Source organism: Ambystoma mexicanum, chromosome 6q (genome assembly GCF_040938575.1).
Source record: "Ambystoma mexicanum isolate Mex_15411 chromosome 6q, UKY_AmexF1_1, whole genome shotgun sequence".
Taxonomy (NCBI): domain Eukaryota; kingdom Metazoa; phylum Chordata; class Amphibia; order Caudata; family Ambystomatidae; genus Ambystoma; species Ambystoma mexicanum.
In genome coordinates this window covers 380527901-380555035 of record NC_090937.1, presented here as the reverse complement: position 1 = coordinate 380555035, position 27135 = coordinate 380527901, and the positions used below count along the sequence as shown (strand labels likewise).

The 27135-nt window shown below is 45.0% G+C and overlaps 1 protein-coding gene across 1 annotated transcript in view; it reads right to left on the bottom strand.

The window, feature by feature from the left end:
• The window catches only part of HADH (hydroxyacyl-CoA dehydrogenase), a 525417-nt gene that overhangs the window by 79901 nt on the left and 418381 nt on the right, over positions 1-27135 (bottom strand). The window contains exon 7 of the mRNA XM_069630865.1: positions 19041-19157. Coding sequence (XP_069486966.1) covers positions 19041-19157 — 117 coding nt within the window. The remainder of the gene's footprint in view (positions 1-19040; positions 19158-27135) is intronic.

Below are 27135 nucleotides of genomic sequence, written 5' to 3'. Positions count from 1 at the left end.
AGCCAGCAGGATACAGCGCATAGGTCAGCAAATAATGTGGCTGTGAAAGGGCTGCGGCTAAGAGCTTGGGTGGGAGCCTGCTAAGTTCCCACTGGATTAGGAAATTGAAGGAAAAAGGGGGGTTTTGCTCTCCAGCTGCGCACACACAAAGTAAATAGGCAATTGCAAATGTATATGAATGGTTTTAATCAAAAACTAATGCAGCCTGACACGTGTTTCGAGCTGAACGCTCTTCTACTGAGGCTTAGTCTTGGCTTGGGTAAATTGTAATTACTAAAATTGAGGTATAATTAATCTGTCACAAATTATTGACCATGGGCTCCCATTGATTTGCAGTTGCACGGATAGGTTATCGGTAAATTATTAATTTACAGTGCGTTCACTGTTAAGTGAGGAAATGGAGCATGGTCTGCTGCAGGTAAGTCCACCCAAGCATTATGAGCCCGGCGCTTCCAGCGCTGGGACTGGGCATCTTTATGAGCCTGGTGCCACTGGAGCCAGGACAGGGTCCAAAAGGTCCCAATTGGGACTGGCTGGCACTCGGAACCGGGGTTATGGGTCTGCTTCCAAGGGAGTCGGGCAAGTCCTGATCTTTTGGAAGCAGAGATCATGACAGCACCCCCTCTCAAGGCCCCTCCCAAACCTGGCTTCTCCGGGGGTTTGGGCTTGTTAGGAAATGTTCGATGAAATCTTTTGATTAGACGAGGCGCGTGGACATATTCTGCAGGTTCCCAGGATCTTTCTTGGGGACCGTAGCCTTTCCAGTCAATCAGGTAAAATAGTTTAGATTTGGAGATCTTGGAATCCAGGATGCTTTTGACTTCAAACTCGAGTTCTCCATCAACTAGAATAGGTTTTGGAGATGTAGTTAGTCGGGTTTGAGGTTGCACGGGTTTTAATAGAGAGACGTGGAAGACCGGATGTATCTTCATGTGAGGGGGCAAGTCCAACTTGACCGCTACTGGATTTACTATGGTAGTGATGGAATAGGGACCAAGGTATCTTGGGTTGAATGTGCGTGGTCCTTTTAGAGGTAGATATTTGGTGGATAACCAGACTTGATCTCCTACTTGATTTTGGGGGGCTTCCTTCCGATGTTGGTCTGCTCCTTTCTTGTATTGTTCTTTAGCCCTTTGAAGGTGAGAAACGGCTTCCTTAAAGGCTTGGGTGATTGTAGAATGCAGGTGGTCTACTGCTGGTGTTCCAAGATCTTGGAGTGGATCTAACTCCGAGGTTCGAGGGCGACTACCGTATAAAAGAAAAAACGGGGTCTTCCCAGTTCCCGAGTGGACAGAGTTATTGTAGGCATATTCGGCTATCCAAAGGATATCTTTCCAAGTTTTTTCAGTTTGTTGTAGCATGCAGCGCAAATACTGTCCCAGAGTTTGATTGGTCCTCTCGGTTTGTCCGTCGGTTTGAGGGTGGTGGCTGGTCGAAAGTCTCACATCAATTTGAGCCGACCGACAGCAACTTCGCCAAAAATGAGAAATAAATTGACTACCTCGATCCGAAATTAGAACTGAAGGAAAACCGTGCAGTCGGACGATGTTTTCGAGAAATTCTCGGGCCAGAGTTGCTGCTGTTGGTAAGCCTTTGAGTGGAATGAAATGCGCCATCTTGGAGAATAGGTCCACGATTACTAGGATCGTATTGTATCCGGAGCATGGAGGTAGATCGGTGATGAAGTCCATAGAAAGCGTATGCCAAGGGCGAGGCGGGATGTCAATAGGGCGTAAGAGGCCGGCTGGTTTTTCCTTTTGACTCTTGTTTTGGGCGCATACTCCACAGGACATTATAAAGTCTCTGATATCTTTTTTCCAAGACGGCCACCAGAAGTAGCGCTTGATCTTTTCCGAGGTCTTGGTCATACCGGGATGTCCTTCCATTAAAGAATCGTGATAACAAGAGATTACCTTTTTCTGTAAATCTGTGCTGGGCAGGTATAACCGTTCTTGGAAATATAATAGGTTGTCCTTCACCGTAAAGTCCTTTCCCTGCAGATGCCAATTCTGTATGTCTGCTGGAGTTACCAGTAGCCTGGCTTTATCCTTAACTTCCTCTATGGATTGTGTGGCGATTACACCTAGAATTCTTTGTTCGGGAATGATAGGTACAGGTTTAGGATTGATCAAATGTTCTTCCACTCCCATCCGAGAAAGGGCATCAGCTTTACCGTTTTTTGTACCAGGTCGTTAGGTAATTATGAAGTCAAACTCGGCAAAGAATAGTGCCCAACAGAGTTGCCTAGAGGATTGAGCTTTTGCGGTTTTCAAATATTGCAGGTTTCGGTGATCTGTAATCACAGTAACGGTGTGTCGGGCCCCCAGAAGATAATGCCGCCAAGCCTTAAAGGCGGACTTGATAGCTAGAAGTTCCTTATCAGTAATAGTGTAATTGATTTCAGGAGGCGAGAATTTGCGGGACCAAAATGCCACGGGATGCAACTGATTGGTTACTGGGTCCTTTTGTGATAGAACTGCCCCATGGCAAGGCTCGAAGCATCAGTTTCAACGATGTAGGGGAGTTCTGGGCGAGGATGTTTTAAGATCGGTGCAGAGATAAATCTAGTCTTCAAATTCTGGAAAGCTTGTTCCGCCTCGGTAGACCATTCAAAACGTTTGTTTTTCTTTAACAAGACGGTGATGGGCTGGACTATTCGAGAGAATTCAGGGATAAACCTGCGGTAAAAGTTAGCGAAGCCTAACATGCTTTGAACACCTTTTACGGAGGATGGCGATGGCCATTTGAGAATTGCATCGACCTTCTTTGAATCCATACGCACTCCGCTAGGTGATAATATGAATCCCAAGAATTCAACTTCAGTCACGTTGAAAACACATTTTTCCAACTTAGCGAAAAGTTTGTGTTGACGCAATCTTTCGAGGACCATTTTCACGTGTTTCCGATGTTCAGATTCCGATGAAGAATAAACGAGGATGTCGTCAATGTAAACAACAACACACACATCTATGAGCTCTGTGAGGACATCGTTCATAAAATATTGAAAGGCGGCCGGGGCATTGCAAAGTCCGAAGGGCATGACCTGATATTCAAATAGCCCATACTTGGTGCGGAAGGCCGTCTTCCATTCATCGCCCTCTTTTACTCCTACCAAGTGGTAAGCTCCTCTAAGATCCAGCTTTGTATATATGCATGCTTTTCTGACTTGGTCCAGGAGTTCAGGGATCAAAGGTAACGGATATCTATTCTTAACGGTGATCTGGTTCAGGGAGCGATAATCTATACAAGTTCTAAGGTCTCCTTCCTTTTCTGGAACGAAGAACAAAGCTGAAGAAGCAGGGGACTTGGAAGGACGAATAAACCCATTTGCCAGGTATGGATCCAGGTATTGTCGAAGGTGAAGGTTCTCAGGCTCGGTGAGGGCATAAATTCTACTACAACGAGGAGTAGATCCAGGTATCGGGTATATCTGGCAGTCATAAGACCTATGAGGAGGTAGAGAGTTAGCCTGATCCTTCTGGAAAACATCTTGGTATTCTAGGTATTCGGGAGGTAACTGGGGAGTCTCTGAAGAAATTGCTGCCAGTGCAACACCAGGTGGAGGGTGACAAGTAGAGACACATTCTGGAAACTGGACCGTTCTTGCTCGCCAATCGATCAGAGGATTGTGTTTCTCTAACCAAGGTATTCCTAGAATAATCTGAAACTGAGGGGCCTGGATCACATCGAACACGATCTTCTCATGGTGTCCATCTTGACTTACTAGCGTCACTTCTTGGGTGGTATGCGTTACTGGTCCGGAGGCTATCTCCGTACCATCCACCGTAGTAATGACGTCCTTTACAGCCTTTGGACAAAGAGTCAGATTCATCCTCAAAACCATTTCATGATCCACATAATTGCCGATGGCACCACTGTCGACGTAAGCTTCTATCGCATGTAATCGATCCGGATGTTCAGGGCTAATGAGGACCATAGGTATCACGAAATGCGAGGTCACGGAACTGGTTTTAACGCTCGGCAAGAGGACCTCTATTCTTGTCGGGCGAGGTCGTTTCCCTGCTCAGAGTTTGTGACCCTGGTAACTGCAGCTCCTACTGCCTTCTTGGCTGGTTTCACCGGACAGTCTCGAAGAAAGTGCCCCGAGTTTCCGCAATAGAGGCATAATTGCAGCTGTTTTCTCCTTTCCCGCTCCTTTTGTGTTAGTGGTCCTTTCAGGCCCCCTATTTGCATGGGTTCCCCGGAGTCTACTCCTTTGGTAGGAGTTGGTGGTTTGGAAAATACTCGAGCATCAAACTTGGAACGATCGGCCTTCCTGTTCTGCAGTCTGTGGTCCATTTGAACGACTAAGTCAATATAGTCCGATCAGTCTTGCGGGGGATTCACTACTTGGGCTAACACATCTTTGAGCTCTCCACGTAGACCTCTATAAAACAGCGTAATCCTTTTGTCCTCAGGCCATCGAGTTTCCACTATCAGTCTGTTGAAAGACGCAATATAAGCCAAAAGGTCTTGATTACCCTGTCGCAATGAAAGGAGCTCATTGTCCAAGGCCTGCCCCTGTGAATGTCTTGCAAACAGTTTTTCCATACTGAGCTGAAAAGCTTGAAAATCATGGAGAACCGGATCATCTTGATTAACTAGAGGGATCGAACAGTCTGCCGCATTGCCACTAAGGTACGAAAGCACGAAAGCTACCTTAGCTTGATCAGTTGGAAAGGCTGCTGGCCGGCATAAGAAGTGCAACCGGCACGGATTAATAAATACTGCAAACCTCTTTGGGTCACCAGAAAATCGTTCGGGCGGAGCCAGAGGTACATTCCCAGGTAGGTTGATCTGCACTGGGTTCGTAAAGGATGTTGAAGGAAGATTTGCCCCTGATGCGGGTAACGGAGTTTGTCCGGCTTGTGACTGTAGCAATTGTCTAGCGAGATCGTCTGTTCGCTCCTTGGAAATAATCAGTTCCCTTCTTAGAGCATTCGTTTCCTGACGGGCTGCATGCACTTCTGCTCTTAGTTCCCCAAGTAACTGGGCTAGCTGGTCGGTATCCGAGGTTTCCATAGCGCCTGGGTGGGAGTTTTGCGGTAGGCTTTGCGTTCTGTAACGCTCACCTGATTCCCGCAGAGGCGCCGGTATTGACTGGGTGAATGCCGTATCTTCAAAGGTGATGTGTAACACACGGTTGGCTCTTTGGCCTGGACCTCTGTGCGCTGTATGTCTGACTCGAAGAGTAAGATGTCTGCAGATAGAAAATATGGGATTAATAAACTGGGGTTATTGGGTGCCTCTCTCCTCTTCCCTTTCTCTTCTCCTGTAGAACCCCAAAGGTTAACGCCCTCACCTTAGGTAAGTGAACGCCGAACTCTCCATCTGCCTCGGGGCTGTGTGCCGTAACCAGTTTCTTCACTGGATAAGGGTGCAGGCCTCTTGACCTCAGAGGACTGCTGCCGTTGTTAACTGCACGAACGGTAAGTTATGGGCACTTCAAATGTCTTAAAAGTCTTTTGTAATGATATCCCTTGTTTTGCAGGGTTCCGGCGATGGCGGATGGCGGGCTGATGAGAGTTGAGGATCGAACCCGCGTGAGGAATAGAAGCGCCTGGAAGCACGTAAGTAAGCGCTTTTAGCCTGCTTCACGATGCGCACTAACTGTCCCTTTGATCTCGCAGGTACAAGTTCGGAGCTTTAGAGAAGCTGAAGGGTGCTGGAATACCCACTGGATTCGGCGTGGGAAGGAGTAATGGCACGTGAGTAATAAAGTTGCCCAATGTCTTTAAACGCACCTTCTTTTGTCTTTCAGATGCGGGATGCAGCGCCGAAGGCCTCCGGAGCGTGCGAAGAGCTGGTAAGCTTTTGTCTTTCAGATGCCGGAATGCAGTGCGAAGACCTCCGGAGCCTGCGAAGAGTAGGTAAGCCTTTGTCTTTCAGATGCCGGAATGCAGCGCGAGGCGTTGGTGACAGCCGATGGACCAGGTAAGAGATGCGCTGCCACTGAAGACCGTAGTGCTAACCTGTTCTTTCTTTGTCTTTACAGGTGCTGCTGAAGACTGGATTCCAGGATGGTAAGCCTTTGTTCTCTTAGGCCCAGGATCAGAAGCAGAAGACACGATGAGCGTTCTGCTGCAGAGAATGCAGAATAACGCAAAGCAAGATTCATCCATCGGGTGTGGTTTAAATAGCCTCCAGTAGTGCTTAGGTGTCTCCTTCCACAGCCACGCCTAGGTAAGAAAAGAGTTCCTTCTTTCCAGAAGAGTTCCAGTGTTCTGAACCTAGGGAGTGGCTCCTGCCCCACCCAACAGGAAAAGTAGTCCAAGAGGATCAGGGGTTCAACTGGCAGGTAAGTAAGCAGCATGGTCTGCTGCAGGTAAGTCCACCCAAGCATTATGAGCCCGGCGCTTCCAGCGCTGGGACTGGGCATCTTTATGAGCCTGGTGCCACTGGCGCCAGGACAGGGTCCAAAAGGTCCCAATTGGGACTGGCTGGCACTCGGAACCGGGGTTATGGGTCTGCTTCCAAGGGAGTCGGGCAAGTCCTGATCTTTTGGAAGCAGAGATCATGACAGAATGGGATCCAGGTGGCTTACGAGCGGATTGGTCTCACCAACTCAAAGAGAGAAGTCGTCCTTGAAGGGCTTCTCGGTCAAGATGAACTTGGCGATTCGGACCTGCAGCAGGGCTTCACCGGGCAAACCAACGGTCCAGGAGTTGCAGCAGCCGTTCTCTTCCAGCTCGTCTTCGGGTCTTTGATTCCAGTGGTCAACTCTGCCTTCCAAGCCAAGAGACTCGCCTTTTGAACAGTTTTCTCCCATTCATTCCAGCCTAGCTGCCACTCACCCAGCACGGTGGCTGTCCTTGCCGGATAGTCAGCCAGCCAATCACGCCAGAGTGCATTTGGGTCTCCTAGGAGACTAAGCACAGGGAGTTTCGGGCACCTCCCTCACTTTCTGCCCACCCCAGACACTCGGGCGCCAGAGGCGGTCTTCAGTCCTAAAGCCTGCACAAGGCGTAGGAACAAAGGGACCAAACCTGTTTTGGCGCACAGAGACAAACTCTAAGGACCTTTCCAAAAAGAAATGTCGAAAAAAGAAGACCGGGACCCGTTTAAACAAAGGAGGCTCACTCGCCATCTTGAAAAACATGGCTCCCGCGATTTAACGCCATCGGTGTTCGCGGTCGGGAACAATCATGGTAGTTTGTTGTAAAACCACTGCCACCAGCCATTTCGAGAGGAAAGGGTAGCATTTGACTGCTACATGAGTTTCTAGACATAGGGGATACTAAGTAACCCCTCCAGCACTCTATTGTAAAATAGTGTGTGCTGGGTCTAGGAATTTGGAAAGACTAGTAAAGTCAATTTCACTTTACTTTCTCTGGGAAACAGTAGTTTATCCCAGAGAAGGTATTTAAACCTTGGGACAGCCTGAAAGGCTTCCCTGTGTCACTGTACTGAGGGTGCTGTGTGACACACATGAAAAGATGATGCCTATGGAGTTGTCTAAAACTCCACAATCAAACAACACAAGAGTAAAACGCACATCAAAATACATGAGAGAGTGGGGAAAAAAGGCTCACACTCTCTCCAGGTAAAAATAAAAAACAAGTCCTCAAAATCCAGCAAAGTTGCTGAGGGTCTCTAAGATGAAGGGAATTAGCACATTTATAAGAATTCTCCCTAACAGGAACCCTGCACGTACAAGCTTGCTGGATTTCCTGAAGGAACTAGCCTCATCATTGGAAGAAAATTAAGCTGCGGTATGGGGGTGTACACATGATACTCGTAGGAGACTTAAATTCCCAGTGCACACGATCCACAAAAGAGAAATCTACATTGAAACCTAGCAGACCAAATGAGAAAGGCAGAGTTTGGGTGGAGTCTCTGGCGGGGTGGGGGTTGAAAATGACAGACAGGAAACTCCCGGGGGACATTCCAGCCAACCCGACCAGACATCAGGGTTCATCCGCCACTATTATCGATTATATTTTCATGTCAGCAGATCTTTTTAGCTACAAGGTGTCATTGAATGTTAAGGAGGGAGCGATCATTCCCGGTTGGAGGTGACCTTCCCTGATATCCATTCCTGCCCTCGAGACGGAGACAATCTTTCGAGAGTAGGAAGGGCAGAGTGCGCTTGCCCAAATATAAGGGTGAGGGGGAGGCTTTGACCAACTAACTCATGGAAATACCAGAACGCACACTTTGGGAAAATTGTCAACCGGACAATTTCATTAAATTCATCTGGTCATCATACCCTCAGAGTGTAGGAGGGGAGGAGGGGGGGGGACCGGTTCATTGCCACTCCTTCAATGAGGAAACTAGGCAGAGGAGAAAGCAGTTAAACCATAACTTGGGGCTACTGAAAAAAATTGAATTTAAATAAGGGTGATCTCAGAAAAAGATCAAAAGCCCTACGGCAGAATTACATTGGTCAGTGGGAAGGAAGGCTGTCCTGCCACAAGATGGCCACAAGATGGCGAATACATGCTGAAGTTGGTGGGAAATGGGGGATCCGGCAACTTCTGGTCGATTATCCACCAACTGGAGGGAAACTCAAAAAGTATGCTGTGCAACTTGGTGCCAGAAAAGGTCTGGATTGAATATCTTTCCATTACCTTCGGGTTACCTGCAGCTCCCTCACCTTTCGGAATAAAGGGGGTAGTGTGGCATCTGCCGTTAGAGGAACAGAGATTAATAGAATTGATCAGGAGCAGCTCATCCTCCAAAGCAGCCGGCCCAAATGGGCTAACATACCAGATCTTGAAAGATAATGCCCCATTGTGGGCCAAACTGTTATAATGGCTTTTCAATGATATTTTGGCGAGCCAAAGATTCCCCATATCCTAGAAATCGGCAATAGTCATCCCGCTGTTCAAGGGGGGGGGGGGGTGGGGGGTCGTTTGACTCCTATAAATTACCGTCCGATTGCCCTTTTAGATATTGACAGCAAGTTATTCAAGAGAATTCTACTGGGAGAATTGGAAAAGTGGGTAAAAGAGGCAAAAATCCTTTCCAAACTCCAAATTGGAGTAGCATTAAACATCATGAGTGAAAAGACGATGGAAAAGCGAGAACAATCACATACATGCCAACATTCTGACATGCCTGGGAGGGAGATTTCTACAGAGAAATCGAGAGACAACAATTTCCCCATAGGAATGCATTGGGGAAATAATTATTTTAGGCGGGAGGACGTGAAAAATAGCAGTATTTTTCACTAAAATCAGGAGCCTCCTACCTAAATCGGGAGTGTTGACATGTATGCAATCACTCTTTGGAGCCTGGGTGGATTTCTCGAGGGCGTTCGACCAGGAGAATAGAAACCGATTGTGGTCGAAGTTAAGAGCTTGGGGCATCCCCAAGGGTCTCCTGGAAATGCTGGTGGAACTCCACAACGATACCACAATTAAAGTTTGCCTGGACGAAGAAGGGCATTTATCAGAGGCAACTGGAGTGGGAAGAGGGGTACGACGGGGCTGTCTAGGGGCTCCCCTCTTCTTTACAGAAATGGTGGAATTTCTGCTATCATCAGCGTTGGCCAGCCCGGTCATAAATAGATATAAAATCTACTGGTTGCCCTACGCTGAAGATGTGGTTTTGCTTGATCACACAGCTGTTGGGCTGCAGCAGTTCTTGAAGAGTCTAGACTACTATACCAGAGAAAATTGCCTTGCTCACAATCCCTCCCCAAAAAATAAAAAAAATAATAATAAAAATATTAAATAAACAAATTGAAGATTCTGGTGTATAGACAATGGCAAACAGGTGAACCACCCCCACTGGGAGATGGAAGGGCATTGAATCTAAAAAGGTTGAGGTTCTAACATATCTGGGGTATAAAATACATGCCTCACGGGCCATAGTTAAGGAAGAAAGGGAGGTACAAAATAAAGATCTTGCAAATCGCCCCGCAGATGAAAAAAAATACTATCCATGTTTTGCAGATTCTCAATCCTACCACTGACCAAATATTATAAAGCAAAGGTCATACCGATAATTCTGTATAGGTTGGAAGCAAGGCCCTACCTGTGGCACACAGACTGGCAAAGATCGGAGGGGTCGGTGTGGAAGAATGTTCTTAACCTCCCGATGAACCTTTCTATGCGGACTCTCAGGTTTGAACTAGGTTTACATTCTCTAAAGGCTCAAGCAGGCTGGAAATTGATCTCTATATAGAAACATTGTCTCGGCCCAGGAGGCATCGCTGTATACAGACATCAAAGCCCATTTAGAGAAAAATAGAGCGAAAATGTTAAGTGCTCTTGGTGGTTGGGTTAAAGAGAAGTTGGTGAAAGCAAATATAGATCTCACTATGCTTATCCAAAATCCATTTAAGGCAAAAAAAGCACTGGATGAAATGGATTGGATTAGCACAATAGACACAATGCGCCCTTTAGGAGGAGCAAATAATTTTTGGGTAGTGGAGAAAAAACAAGGCTACACCCCTAGGTATTTAGTGAAATTTCCCGACTGGAAGATCAGGAATACTTTCCTCAGAATACGGCTAAATATAGCCAGAACAGGGGAGATTCTGTCACAAAGGGGAGTGGGAGATTTGGGACAAGCCTATGTAATGGATGCAAAAACCCAAAGGACCAAACACTAAAACATCTATTATTGGATTGTCAGGTCACTCTGCCTGTAAGATCGTCGTTATTTGCTAGATTCGGTTTTGACCGGGAGAACTTTATTTCAGAAATGTTTTGGGACCGGCTAATTTCAGGCCATGAACAGGCTCATACAATCGCAGTGGTGCGGGTAAGTTGTAATATCATATCGTAAGTTGCTAGAGCTAAAAGGGAAAGCAAGGATCTCCATTGAGGTTCACTGTGGAAAACATGTGAAATGCCATCTAATGTTGATTCTGAGAGCTGTTGAGTGACCGGTATTAGGAAATGCCATCCCAACCATTTGCTGCTAGATAACTCTTTATTCTTCCTCTTAAATTGGTTTTGTTATGTCCTTCATGCTCAGAGGAGAGAACATTTTCTTTATTTCTTAACTTGAGTGTAATATGTTAGAAAAAATATTTTGTTCTCTTTTTATTTTTCTAGTTTTTAAGGATTATGTTTTTATTGGAAATTCTGTGGGACTATGAATTGAAGTGAAATGTTATAGTTATTTTGCAATGTGACGATTCCTTTGTAAAAGGGTAATTTTAAGCAAATACAATAAAAAAAGAAAAATAAATAAGGAGTGACACGTCTTGGGGCGATTGTCTGAATACAGGAATTAAATCTCTGCACATTGCACTTTATTACATGTGGCTAAAGGTTGAGGACATTAGGCAGACATAGTAGTCATCTGAGAATTTTTTTTTTTTTTAAATATATTTTTATTGTAATCAAGAGTTACATTGGCCAAACGACCTTGGAGAGGAATCAACCAAAACACTTCACATATTGAACAATGCGACCACAAAGAACATTCTCCATTTTCAAGAAGAGATCAGTAGAAAAGAGGCCTCAATCTCCTGTGCGGCCTCGAGAAAGAGGAGACAGGGGGACCGAGGAAGAATTACCGAAAGAAGACAGATAAAAAAGGAAAAGATGACAGACAGAAAGCCCATGGCCCACCCTCCCTTCCTGGGCCTGCTGAAGAGAGTCAGTGGTCACGTTGCTGTCATGCCGCCGTCTTTTGGTGGTCGCTGGCGGTTATGGAAGGCTTGGCGTTGGCGGCGCCATTAGATTGTTCCGTGTTTTTTTCCTTTCACTTCCTGGTTTGACGGTCTAGTCTTTTTCTCTTGTTTCTGTATTTAACCACGCCCTCCCCTGGGCTCTGTGCGTTGCAACTTTGTTTCCTTTTCCTGGTTGCCGTGCTACTTTGTTTTCCGTGCCTTTTCCGGTTGTCATTTTCCGCGGAGTCTATCGCGGTATCCTTTCACTCATCTTCTCCCCCTTCCTTCCCTTTTTGTCCCCTCGGTCCTCTTACCTTTCGGGGTTTCTTCTCTCCTTCCTTTCTCCCGGATCTCGTTCCTGGATCCAGGCGGTACTTCCATTCCAGTTCCCTCGCACTGCTCCTAGTTCAGTATCAGCATCTCCGGACTTTCCAGCCTACTGCCGCACCGAGAGACTTACCTTGATTCTCCTGCTCCGGTATTTTCCTGCATTTCCGGGCTCTCCAGTCATCTCTTCCTGCACAGCATCCGTACCAACTACATCGTAGAGAGGTTTTTTTTAGCGGCTGTTTTTTTCAATCTCGTTTTGGTTTCTGCGGGACGGGGGCCGGTTGCTTCCCTGTTTATCAGGGAATCAGGGTGGCTTCTTCCCGCGGACGGCCGTACCTCTTCACAAAGAAGAAGAAGCCCAAGAACAAGGCCTCCAGACGAGAAACCGTTTCGAAAGACAGGTGAGGAGAAAGGGGAGGTGGACGTTGATTTATCAGATTTGGAGGATAATCCGCTGGTTCCCATCATCCGTGACAGTTTGCAACGCCAGAAAGAGATTACAATGTCTATTCCGGAACAGGTCCAAGAGCTGCTCACCGCAATGCAGAATGTAACATTAGAATTACAGGCTGTGAAGGCCGAAAACGCTGCTTTGAGACAGCGAGTCGACCACTTCGAACAGTCCCGGAGTGATCTGCCTCCCATGCCCTTAGCCTGCGGTAAATATGATGGTTCACCTACTAGGTTTAAGGAATTCATGGAGGCTTGCATAATCTATTTCACCTTCAGACCTCAGACATATGCCTCGGATGCAGCCCGCATAGGTTTTCTGATTTCTAACCTTACGGGTAACGCTCTTTCCTGGGCTACTCCGCTTGTGACCGGTGTCAGCCCGTTACTACACGATTACGCCGGTTTCACCTCCCAGTTCAAATTGGCCTTCGAGAGGCAAGAGACAGCGGTAGTCGCCAGTGAACAGTTACTGGACATTCGACAGGGAAGCTCAGATCTTCTGTCCTACATCTCCCGCTTTAAACGGGTGGCTGCAGACGCAGGCTGGCAAGAGAACGCTCAGTACACCATTTTTCGCCGAGGATTAAGGGAAGACCTTAAAGATGAATTAGCAAGGGTAACCAGACCAGCCACTTTAACCGACTTGTGGGCTACAGTGGTTCAGCTGGATTTCCGTCTCTCAGAACGGCGGTCTGAACGTCGAAGACAGCGTGGATTTCCTGCTACGCCTGATCCTGGGATTACCTCTCCTTCTCCTACCTGTATGTCGAAAGAAGAGCCAATGCAAATTGGTACTACTCGAGGGCCAATCACCTCGGAAGAAAGAAGAAGACGCAGGGAGAACAATCTGTGTATGTATTGTGGGTCTAACCAGCATATTCTTAGAGACTGCCCTAATGTACCACCAAGACGTTCGGGAAACGCCAGTCCTCGGAGCTAGTAGGGACAAGTTACCGAGGGGGATTTCCTGGTCCCTTCGTTTCTTTATCAGTCACACCCATGCTTACTACAGAAGACAACCGTCTTATGGTAGTCGGAGTAGAGTTATGCATCTCTCAGCAGTCCTATGAGGTTCTGGCTCTACTGGATTGTGGCGCTGCTGGCTGCTTTATGGACTTGGTATGGGCAGAAAAGGTCGGTATTCGCCGTTTGCAGAAAGACGAGGACCAAAAGGTGGAAGGTGTGGATGGTAGACCACTCAGCTCGGGTCTTATCACCCATACCACATCTCCTATGCAGATGAAGATCCTACATCACAACGAAACCATTAAATTCGACCTTATCCGAGCAGCACATTTTCCAGTGATCCTGGGAATCTCTTGGCTTCGGAAGCATAACCCGACCATTGATTGGACAAAGAATCAACTGTCATTTACTTCAACATTTTGTCGTCGGTCATGTTCTTCGCAGACCATGCATACCTCTGTCCACGTTTCTCCAGATATAACCTCCAGTTCAGATATATTGAAGGTAAACAGCATCCCTAAAGAATATCTCCGCTATCAGGTGTTTACAGACGATGGCCCGCAGGAGTTACCTCCTCATAGACCAGAGGATTGTCAGATTATTCTCCAGCCTAATGCTGTTGTCCCTTTTGGACGAATGTTTTCTCTTTCTCTCAAGGAAAAGAAGGCTCTCAAGGAATATCTGGATTCTAATTCACATCATGGCCTGATCCGACCTTCATTCTCTCCCGCTGGGGCTTCACTTTTTTTTGTTCCAAAGAAAGGTTCCAATGAACTTCGTCCTTGCATTGATTATAGGGGCCTAAACCAAGTCACGCTGAGGGATAGGTATCCCATGCCACTTATCGGAGACATTCTGGAAGCAGTTCAAGGGGCGAAAGTCTTTTCCAAAATCGATTTAAGAAGAGCCTACCACCTTTTGCGGATACGAGCAGGTGATGAATGGAAGACGGCCTTTCGCACTCCCTTCGGACACTACGAATATTGTGTCATGCCCTTTGGCCTGGTCAACGCTCCATCGATATTCCAAAGATTCATGGATCGCATCTTTTCTGATCTACTTTTCCATTGTGCCGTCGTTTATCTTGACGACATTCTGGTTTATTCTAAAGACGCCCAACTCCATTCTGATCACCTCCACCAAGTCCTTCAAAGACTGCGAGACAATCTACTTAAGGCCAATGCTGATAAATGCATTTTTCAAGCCTCCGCGGTCAACTACCTTGGCTTTATCCTGTCTTCGGAAGGAATCCGCATGGATCCCACTAAGATCGACGCCACATTGCAATGGCCTACACCCCATTCCATCAAAGACGTCCAAAGGTTTCTAGGGCTAGCCAATTTTTATCGCAAATTCATCCAAGGTTTCTTGGATCGTGTTCTTCCCATCACGAGGCTGTTAAAAAAGTCTTCAATGCCCTTTATCTGGTCTTCTGAGGCAAACCGAGCTTTCCAACGACTTAAGGAGGAATTCTGTTCTGCCCCGGTACTTCGTCAACCAGATCAGAATCTAAGATTCATTGTGGAGACTGACGCCTCCTCTGCGGCGATTGGTGCAGCTCTTCTACAGGAACATGAAGGTTTGGAGTATCCTGTTGCCTACATGTCCAAGACACTGAATGACAGCCAGACACACTATTCGGTGATAGAAAAAGAACTCCTGGCCATGAAATCCGCATGCGAAGAATGGAGACATCTCCTACAAGGAGCAAACCATCCCTTTGAGATCAGAACTGACCACAAGAATCTTAAAATTCTACAAAAGATGGAATGTGTCAACTCCCGTCAGGCTCGCTGGGCGCATTTTTTCTCCCAATATGATTTCACATTGACTTACTTACCAGGTTCCAAGAACATACTAGCCGATGCCCTTTCTAGAAAGCCATATCCAGATGTGTCTCAGAAGGAATCTCCCGGTCTCATGCTTCCTGAGGTCAAGGTAATCTGTTCAGTGGAGTCTTTCTTAGAAAGGGTCCGCAAGGCCACGCGGTCCACCTCTCCTCTCTCAAAGGACCTATCCATTCAAGATGGTTTATGTTTCAAGCAACAGCGATTGTTTCTGCCAGACAGATTCAACCGTCAGTCGGTTTTAAAGTGGTGCCACGACGATCCAACGGCAGGACACAGAGGTGTTAAGAACACTTTGGAATTACTTCATCGCAGGTTCTGGTTGCCCGGTATGGCCAAAGATGTTTCAACCTACGTCAAGTCATGTCCGGTATGCTGTCGATCCAAACAGTGCACTCAAAAGTCGATTGGTTTTCTCCAACAACAGGACCTTCCCAAGAGACCCTGGAGCCTTATTTCCACAGATTTTATTGTGCATCTGCCACCCTCGGAAGGTTGTTCATGCATCATGGTAACAGTCGACTGCTTCACTAAGATGGCACATTTCACTCCCTTGGCTGGTCTTCCCACTGCCGCCGAGATGGCGGCTGTATTTGCCAGAGAAATATTTCGCCTACATGGTACTCCAGACAAGATTATTTCTGACAGAGGTTCTCAGTATACTTCAAAGTTCTGGAAGGAGCTTTGTGAGAGACTGGGAATGGAACGAGCATTGTCATCTGGCTTCCACCCACACTAACGGGCAGACTGAAAGAACCAATGCTACGCTGGAGCAGTATCTTCGATGCTTCACAAATGCCCAACAGGATAATTGGGTTAGTCTGTTGGTCACTGCGGAATTTGCCTATAACAATGCCAAACACAGTGCCACTGGTCTCAGTCCTTTCTTTTGTTCCTATGGTTTCCATCCCAGCTTTATTCCTTCTCTCTCCTTTCCTCCTTCTACCACTCCGTCTGTGGATGCCCTACTTACCAGTATCTCGGAGGCTCACAAGTCTGCTACAGGATGTTTGCGGGCAAGCAGTCTTCGGTATCGATCATACTGCAATCTTAAGCGCCAGCCTGTTCCGGCATGGCGGAGGGGCACCAAGGTCTGGTTATCTACTAGGTTTCTGCCTCGCTGGCTTCAACCCTCTAAACTGTCTCCCCGGTACCTGGGTCCTTTTCCCTATACTTCGCCAGATCAACCCCGTGGCTTTCCGCCTCCGGTTGCCCAAACACATGCACCGTCTCCATCCTGTGTTTCATTCCTCTCTCCTGAGGGAATGGAGGGGCGATTCCTACCATCGTCCTTTTCCACGGGATCGGGTCCCCAAGGTGGTTCCTTCCGATGAGTATGAGGTGGCCTCCGTTCGTGACTCCCGCTATCGACGGGGTCGCTTGGAGTATCTCATCCACTGGAAAGGGTACCCCCACTCGGAGGACTCCTGGGAACCGGTGTCTCATGTGCACGCTCCGGCGTTAATTCAGCGGTTTCACCGTCTGTTCCCGGGTAAGCCGGGGGGGGGGGGGTGCTTTTGGGGGGAGGGCATACTGTCATGCCGCCGTCTTTTGGTGGTCGCTGGCGGTTATGGAAGGCTTGGCGTTGGCGGCGCCATTAGATTGTTCCGTGTTTTTTTCCTTTCACTTCCTGGTTTGACGGTCTAGTCTTTTTCTCTTGTTTCTGTATTTAACCACGCCCTCCCCTGGGCTCTGTGCGTTGCAACTTTGTTTCCTTTTCCTGGTTGCCGTGCTACTTTGTTTTCCGTGCCTTTTCCTGTTGTCATTTTCCGCGGAGTCTATCGCGGTATCCTTTCACTCAGCTTCTCCCCCTTCCTTCCCTTTTTTCTGCCTTTCCGTCCTCTCGGTCCTCTTACCTTTCGGGGTTTCTCCTCTCCTTCCTTTCTCCCGGATCTCGTTCCTGGTTCCAGGCGGTACTTCCATTCCAGTTCCCTCGCACTGCTCCTAGTTCAGTATCAGCATCTCCGGACTTTCCAGCCTACTGCCGCACCGAGAGACTTACCTTGATTCTCCTGCTCCGGTATTTTCCTGCATTTCCGGGCTCTCCAGTCATCTCTTCCTGCACAGCATCCATACCAACTACATCGTAGAGAGGTTTTTTTTAGCAGCTGCTTTTTTCCTCTCGTTTTGGTTTCTGCGGGACGGGGGCCGGTTGCTTCCCTGTTTATCAGGGGATCAGGGTGGCTTCTTCCCGCGGACGGCCGTACCTCTTCACAAAGAAGAAGCCCAAGAACAAGGCCTCCAGACGAGAAACCGTTTCGAAGAGACAGGTGAGGAGAAAGGGGAGGTGGACGTTGATTTATCAGATTTGGAGGATAATCCGCTGGTTCCCATCATCCGTGACAGTTGCTGAGTATGGTGGAGCTTAAAGAATGAGAGCAATATGTGGCTACAATGACGATGAGAAGTATAGGTTTTCCTTATGGGGTTATGCGGTGGAAGGTCTGTTTCGTATATCAGCATCCTTTGAGATGCTATGCTAAGAGGAGCTGCAGCTGATGTTCTGACACTGAGGTTTTCATGGTTCGCTTTAGCTAAGAATATAGCGTGGGCTGAAAGATTGGTGTTATTTGGGAGCCGGTCCATTTATTGGGCCTTTTGTCTTTCCTTGTGGAATTGAAGAAATAGGAGCCATTGCTGGTCTATATGGGTGTTTTAAGAAATTTGTTTTTTTAAGCAAACAGGTGGGTCCTTTTATTACATCATGTTTAATATGTTTTTAAATGGGAGATTTTGTACCATTCAGAAATATCTTGTCTTGTATTAACATAATTTATTAACAATCGTTTTGTAAAAATTGTAAATAATGTATGTGATAATATGGGAAAAGTTTGTAAAAACTAAAACAATACAAAAAAAAAAAATATGGCCATTCTTTAACCCTCTGTTTAATGACCATTGGTCGCCGCTCTCAGAGGCACAATAACATATGCACATGCACATTTATCCATCTGTCCACAAGATGGTTTGTGAGTTGAGAAGGGGTATGTCCAAAAAAATGGGATCAGTGTGGAGGCAAATGGAGTGGGTTTGGGGACATTTTTCTGAAGGGATGGGCACTATCTCAAGTAAGATGATATTTAACTCTGTAGGTTGTGCATCCATTCAAAAGGGAGTTTTACATCTTGGAGTTAAATTTTTCCAAACATATCCATCTACAATATCACCCCCACTTGCGGCAATAGGTTCCAGTGACTGAAGCCCAAGCCCATCACTTTCAAGCCTTCCCCCTTTGGCCTCACTCTCCCACGCATGCTCACACATGGTGCGACACTGCAGCCGGGAGGTGTGCAAAGAGAAGAAAAGGTGCACACCAACTGGGCAGCCAAACAATGGGAGAGGAGCAGATTTAAGTTTATGAAGTGTCCTTCCCATGATTAAAAGTCAATAGTAGCTGTGTTGACGAGTCATTACAAAAGAGAAAATAATAGCAAAGTTTCAAATAAACATGTTTTTGTCAATAAAAGCGGAACGTTTCAGGTGCTCTAGTCTGCTGCAGGAACTCTTGAGGTGTCCATGCACCACCTGCCTCAGCGTGCTCACGGGAACCTCAGCTGGCACATGGTCGACAGCTTACAGAAAGAAAAGAACCATTCCACATCCTAAATCCCAATAAGTACACACTTAATATAAAACACCCCCTCATTGGTTGATAGAGCAGATAAAACAATCAATAGCGTGGTGGTTGCATGCCAAAAGCACTGGCAGGTGCCAGTACATACAAATAATGCTTCCCTACATCCCTTCCTTTCTTATCTCCTCTCTGTATAATTGTTTTGGCCTTAGGGCGGCACTAAAGCACCAACTACTACAACAAAACCACAAAATTAAAATTAAATCGTACAATGTAATGTAAAATATCAATGTCATACCGTCAATGATATATTTGCTGGTATCAAGCCCAACATAGTCCAATAACTCAAACGGCCCCATGGGGTAGCTGGCTCCCAGTTTCATGGCGACATCAATGTCTTCCTTCGAAGCATGTCCTAGAAGAAATAATATGAGGTTAACAGAAGGCTCAATGCATATCTTGCATTTCTGCTATAGTGGGAACATGGTTCACACCATTTTATGTGCTAGCTATAAAAGTGTCATTCAGCCCATTGCATCTCAAGCAAAGAAGGGTTAACACTGTTCAGTATTTGTGCATTGCAATCGAGCATGTTACTGATCGCATGATTGTCAACTAACTTTCAAAGCAACTGTTTTGCAGTTAAGCAGCTACAACAAAATATGCAAACAATGATTCCGGAATGTTGGCCAAGGTGACAGCAGCTTGAACCTGCAGCTCCAGGCCTCTTCCCTGAAGCTATTTCAATACTGATTATGAATTCTAAGAAAAAGATTCAAGAACTTGAGAACCCAATCTCTAAAATACAGAAACAACTATTGGAGATGGATGAAGATAATCCTAGCAGTCAGGATATTTATAAACTCCTGAGGCAGGTGGCATTGGACATGGTTGAATTCAAAACCACCCTGGCTGAGCTGAACTCAAAGGTATGCCATCTGGATGTTAGGGTGGAGGATTTGGAGAAGAAGTCTATAACTATGAGCTCAGAAATGGCAGACAGCTACAGGGCTTACAACATTTTGAAGACAGATCTCCAAAGTGAGAAAGACAAGTGTGTGGAGATGGACTTGAAGCTGCGAGAGAGAAATGTTAGACTGATTGGAGTTGAAGAGGAATCAAAGCCCGGAAAGGAGAACCGAGTACCCCTGATTTTAAGGGTATTTAAGGACTGCTTTGGTATGGACTCTTAAGGAGAATTATTTTGACAATGTTTATCAGATTGGTAAGTTGCCGGGCTCTAGACCAAGACATATTCTTGTGTCCTTTGTCCTTGCAAGAAAGAAGGAGAGCTTATTGTATGCAGCAAGGAATAAAGGCTCTGTTGTCTTTAAAGATACACCAATATATATTTATCCTGATTTCCCCAAAGAATTCATGGCTTCCAGGAGAGATTTTAAGGGAGTGAAGGAATTGGCTAAAAAACTTCAGGTGAAAACTTTTCTAAACAGATTTAATTCATTGACAGTCATCCTGCCTGATGGAGAAAAGATCACCTCTGACCCAAAAGAGGCATATCTGTGGCTTGAGAGCCTCAGGGATTCACGTGCAACAATCTCAGACTAACTGTTATATATTTGACTTAAATTCTGGCATGATTATTGTTTATTTGCATCAAAATGGCGCTGGTAGTAATGGTCAGTTAAACGTTTATTCGTTTTTAGTTACTTTGGAATTTTGGATCAACACTCCGGCTCGAGCAACGTGGCTATTTTCTTAGAGTAAAGAACCCATGCTTTGATTAGATCAGCTGAGGAGCAACGTGATGAGACGTCTGCGTAGGGCGTACGGCTGACACGTGACACGAGCACCGGGGGAATGTACGGGTGTCTCTGGATAGGTGTTGTGCGCAACGCGGATTAAGCATCAAGTATCGGGTGGCAGTGTGTCGCACTCGGACGACACTACACTATGGCCAATTCCATCTGCATACAGCCGGTGAGATACGGACGCTGTGGGTGGGGTGGAACGGCAGCGTCTCGCTTCCCGGCTACCAGCGGTTGTGGCTCACCAGAGATCAGCGTGTAGACTCCAGAAAAGATCCCTGGTGACACAGGAGGAGCCACGGTGTATGCCACTCGGCTCCCATGTGTACACCCGGTAGTGGCTATCTATCGAACTATATCTGGATGGATGGATTATATGGATTTATATTATGGTGATCTTCAGTGTATGTTTATTTTATTTTGTTTTGCTCAATTTATTCCAGATGTATTCATGACTATACCTGCTATTGCTATTTCCAAGCCACGGGCCACATCTATATTTCGTGGACTGCTGAGGCGTTTAATTTCCCCTTTAATACAGTGCTTTTTTTTTGACATCTTTATCCACGCTAACAGGGACAAAATGTACACATGTTGTTCCTTCCAGTGGGATTGTTGGCAATTGGAATACATTTAGCTCCATAAATCTTGCTGGAGTTTGCATGTCTCTTGCATGGAAATGCAGGTGCGTATTAGGCTCAGGCCTATTGTTATGCTCTATTGCCTCTGGGGTACAAACTAATCTTCCTCCTTCGTGTTGTCACCTTTTGGTATATATTCCAGGTGGGGGTTTTCTGCAGCCACAATAGACATTTGTTTTGTGTGTGTGTTACACTGGAGAGCTGTATTTCTTACCAAGGTCCATTACACATTATGAATAAGATGGGAAGGGAGCGGATTGGGGTACACAAAATACATGATTGCGTCCCATGTTTTCCAGGTTACGGTATGAGTGCTTGACTCATGTACAAATTATTGCTTACAATGTTTGACATAAGTCTATTATATTATTATATGTTGAATTGTTACATGTTCACTGCTCAATAGGTAGAGAGTGTTCTGGGAAAATTTTGTAGGTTTGCCTTTATTTTGTTTCGTTTTGATGGATTAGCATGTTGCTCAGTGGTTTGGTACATTCAACTATTCCGAATGTATCATTTAACGACTAAAAGTTTCTATTGGGATCATCATTGGTTCATATTGGGCTTTTTCGGGAGCCTTGAAGTTATATTTAACATGAGGGTTGGAAATACTACATTTGAATTCTTATAGGTGATTGGGAGGGGTGCTGGGAGATTTTTTTTTTTTTAGTTCTTGTTGACGTTGGATTCAAACTTCTGTTATTGGGGGTGTGGGAAGGTTTTTTCTAGTACATGCAGACTTATTGAACTAGTGCTTTTTTTTTTTTTTAATTACCTTTATCTTGTACAAGTCTTTGCTATGACTTCAAGAAGAGGGCATCTTTTGTCGGTCTCCTCTTGGAACGTAAATGGTATTAACAACCCGGTTAAACGACAAAATGTTTTCAATTATCTGAATGATATGCATAATGACATTTATTTCCTTAAGGAGACACATTTGTTAAAAGATGAAATTAATAAATTGTATAAACGGTGGGTGGGTGACTTTTATGCCTCATTCTTTACCTCCAAGAGCAGTAGGGTTGCCGTTTTGGTGAGAAAAAATGCCTGATTAAATTGTTACAATCGCGCTCAGATGATGAGGGCAGGATCATTGTACTTCTGGTGGATATTCATGGGGTAAGGACAGTTCTATGTAATATTTATTCTCCCGTGTTGGTCGATGGATTTTTTTGGGAAAGTCGCTCAGATATTGCAAGATTTCAGTTCCCCCAATATAATTCTGGGAGGAGATTTTAATCCGAATATAGACCAGACCTTAGATCTTAGTGGACCTCTTGTGAATCAGAGGAGAGACCCTATGTTTTGTTCCTTTCAGTCACTTGTCTCTGAGTTTAACTTTAAAGATTGTTGGAGACTACGGAATTCAGATTTGAGTGAATACACCTTTTATTCTGGCTCTCACAATATGCATTCACGTATTGATATGTTCCTTACGGCAGGTTCGATAACAGCGAACCTAGCGACTTGTGAGATTGGCAGTATTGTGGTTACGGACCACGCACCAGTGTTTTTGACTGTAAAACTGGAGTTTGATACTCGCAGGGCATTTTGTTGGAAAATGAATACCTCTATTCTGCAAGATGATACAGTGGTGGATAAAATTAAATCTGAGGCAGAACATTTTGTGGCGGAAAATAGAACAGATGGGCTCAGTGTTAAGACAGTCTGGGAGGCCTTCAAATGTACAACGAGGGGTCTTTTATTGGGATTGTCTAGTAGCAAGAGGAAAAGTTTGGAAAGGGCGAGTTTGGATATGGACGAACGCATTAAAACAATTTCGAAAGATTTGATAAGTGATCCTACTAATTCTGACAAGAGATCAGCACTTATAAAGCTACAGAGAGAATTGAATGACATTTTAAAGGTGAGATCTGAAAAGAACCTGTATAGGTTAAAGTGCTCGTATTTTGATATGGGGAAAAATGCGCCCGTTGGCTTGCCTATAGATTAAGACAACAACAGTCAGAAGGGGCGATAACTTCTATCAAGGGGGCGAATGGTCTGGTAACGTTTGACCCTAATGAGATTAATATAGCTTTCAAAGAAAACTATATGAAGCTGTATCAAAATGAATTCGGTATCAGTGGTCTTGGTGAGACTTTGAGATGGTTTAGAAGTTCCAAAGGTTACAGAATTGGAAAAAACAATTTTAAATAAGGAATTGACTATTGAAGTGATTAAGTTTTCGATCTGAAGGCTAAATTCAATTCAGGCAAAACTCCGTGGCAGGATGGATTGCCGGCTAAATTTTATAAGATTTTACCTGATTCGGCAGTGGAGTTATTGCGGGATATGTTTGCTGAATCTAAAGAGGTGGGTCTACTACCACCTTCTACCAATCATGCCACTATATCTGTTTTTTTAAAGAAAGGTAAAGACAGCAGCTTGGCGTCTAATTATCGTCCAATAAGCTTAATAAATACGGACAACAAAATATTAGCGAAATTGTTGGCCATACGTATGGATCAATTACTAGTGAAGCTAGTACACTCTGACCAGTCAGGTTTTGTTCAAGGTCGTAGAACGTCTAGTAATGTTAGGAACTTGTTGATGATGATGATAAATACCCGAGGCTTAGAAGAAGATGTTGCCGTGTTCTCTCTGGACGCTGAAAAAGCGGTTGATCGGATTGACTGGAAGTATCTTTTTTCGGTCTTGCGCGCTATGAATTGGGTGAGGACTTTATTTCTTGGATTGCCCTGTTATATGCTTGTCCAATGGCCAATGTCAAAACTAATGGCCAGCTGTCCGATTCTTTTGAATTACAGAGAGGTACGAGACAGGGATGCCCTCTGTCTCCTCTCCCATTTGTCTTGGCCATCGAACCTTTGGCAATCACTTTAAAGGTGTAATGTGGGGGTACGAGGTCTAAACTTTCATGGAGTTGAACAAAAGGTATGGTTTTATGCGGACAATGTGCTACTATTATTGAGGGATTTGGCGGTGTCACTGCCTGCCTTGTTATGTGTATTAGACAGGTTTCATGATGTAGCAGGATACCAGGTTAATTGGTCTAAGTCTGAGGTCTTGCCGATTACCCGATATTGTGATAAGCGTTTGGTATCTGAACGGGATTTCCAGTGGTGTGACAAAAGATTAAAATATCTGGCTGTTTGGCTAACACCAATGGTTGATGATATGGCAGGAAAGAATATGATTGAGGTGTGTAGAGATCTGAAAATGAACATTCAAAGATGGTCTTTGTTACGTTTGTCACTCTGGGGCAAAGTGAACGCTCTAAAAATGAATGCGGTTCCAAAAGTCACTTACATTCCAAGTATGCTTCCGATGAAGATAAGTCAATTTTATTGGAAGAAAATTGATGGTTTTCTACAGTCCTTTCTTTTGGATGAAAAACCGCCGCGACTTAAGCTATGGAAGGTTGTTACCTACGGAGAAAGGGGGACTGGGCGTCCCGAATTTCAAGGCTTATCACTTGGCTTTTTCTTGTCACTTTATAGTAACCTTTTTGAGAGAACCACCAGATAGGTGGGCAATTGCAGAGGCGAGTTTATTGGGCCCGCTTCCACCTAGGGCAATCCTGACGGCCACAAACAGGCAATGTAGGAAAATGCCTATGACAGTTTTTCTCATAGAGACTTGGAACAATGTGCATGAGTTGTTAGGCTCGGTGGCTTTGAAAACTACTCATGTTGAACCCGGCGATTGCTGATGGGGGTAAGACTTTATTCTGGCCCGAGTGGCTTCTAAGTGGTATATATTGGATTGGCGATATCATTAAGGATGGAGAGTGGGTTGATGAAAGAGTTGTGTGAAATTTAGCATTGACAATTTCTCAATTGGCGACTTCAGAAAATTGAAAAGGTGTATAGGAGAAGTGGCTGAGCAGTGGGGTGCAATGAAGAATCTCTTTCCTAAGGAGAGGGGACCAGGATGTGGTTCAATTGCTAGCAGGGTGTACAGTCAAATTGTGTCTAGCTATAAAGAGAATTCTGAACTGAGAGTGGATTGGGGCAGGAGATTGGGGTGTGTGATTTTGCCAGAGATATGGTTGGAAATGTGTGCTAATATAAAGCTTTGCTCTATAAGCTTTGAAGAACGTTCGAAGCAAATAAAGATCCTCAACAGAGTGTATTGGAGTCCAGAACAGTTATTCAAGAGAGGTATGGTGGAAACTGACGAATGCTGGAGTTGTGGGAATGAATTGGGTAGTTTGGAACATTTACTCTGGGACTGTCTGCGAGTACAGGGATTTTGGCAGGATGTATGTAGCATTTGCTTGCGTATTCTGAATTTGGATATTGCATTGGATTTCAAAATGATGATCTTAGGAGGTGGTGAGTTACTTGAGGACCTTTCAGTCTCTCAGAAAAAGATCTTGTTCCGAGGGGCCTGTATAGGCAAAAAGATGGTATTAAGGGGCTGGAAGTCACGAATTGCACCTACTATTGCGGATTGTCTTGCAAACATGGAGAGAGTAATTTACAAGAGACAAGGGAAAATGTCCTTACATGCAAAGATTTGGGATAACTTTCTAAATTTGTACTAGTTCTTTATCTGTAAATATGTATATTTTTTTCTGCATGTGATTTACTTTTATTGACTTAACTGTGTTTGCGCAAATTGTACAAATAAATATTTAAAAAATAAAATAATTAAAAAAAAATAAAAAAAACAATGGCAACCAACCATTCACAGAGGCTACCTGCATAAAGGAACATTTTGTTATCTCAATCCAACTAGTGAGGTTGCAATTCATGTTTTTATTTTCTTCAAATGGCAACAATTCTTTACTGAACAATAAAACTGAATACAGCCAGATTGTACAGAAATTGAGCAAAATAGCTTCAGCAATCTTAAGAAGATGGCTAAAAGATCAAGAGGATTTCCTAGGCGGTAAACAATAGTTTGGCCTGAATGGGGGACTGTATCCTTGTGCAGCAGCTAGGCACTTGTGGTCAAGTCCCAAAGCACCAATGACGTGATGCCAGGACACTTGTCCACACTACTTTCTACCATAATCATATCCAATAAAAATAAGTCCCCCACGTACCTCCAACACAACACAGAGTATACCGCAGTTCGACAGTGCATTATTGGGACTTTGGATACCAACAAGGGAACAATAAAATGGCCTGTGCTTGTTTTAACACCGCGATTTTACAAAGGGGGTAGGAGGTTAAAAGTCAGCTCAGTGTGTCACCTTCATGCACACCCCAATTTCAGTGTTACTAAGCTCTACCTACATAATGTAACAGGACACTGGTTGCAGGTTTAACACCCTCAAGTTCTTGCAGCGTCACCTTGTCTTAACTACCACTAATCTCTTTCCAGTGTAGATTTCATACCATGTGCTTTGCAAGCTCTTACTAAGTGCTATGGTGCCTTCACCTGCCCTGTGAAGAGTTGAAAAGGGCACATCTGGAATTATTATATTGCTCATTTAACTTAACAATATGAAAAAAGTTACTTGCCAGTAATAGTCATTGTATAATCTATATCTGTTTTAGAGTTGCATGCTATGCATAATCTGCCATCTCTATTGGTTGGCCCAGGGTATTACAAGTTGTTTGAAGAAAAGTAAAAGATAGGTGTTTAAAGTGGCGGACCTATCACACTAATCCTATCCTACCTGTGCAAGTACCCGCAAATTGGATTGTTCATCTGCCTGTATGCTTCTGCCTAGGTTTTCAAGAATTCAATTACTAGCACCTAATAAACTGCAAATCATTTTAGACATAAAATAGTGTGTAGCAATATAGTGACTTGGTGCAGTGAAGGTTTATTCAAGAAGTGAATCAATAGTTAATTCGGTATTAGAATAATTGTTTATTTATTTTTTGGTCGAATGGTACATTTGACAGAATTTGGCCTGTACCTAGACCGAATAAAAATGAACAATTAGGCTAATACATACTGAGCGTGAGTTGCAGGGGTATTACCCGCTCCCTATGATCGGTATATATTAGCCTTTTGGGTTTGCGGGGGTGTCTCCCGCTTCCTCAACATGGGAAGCGGGGGA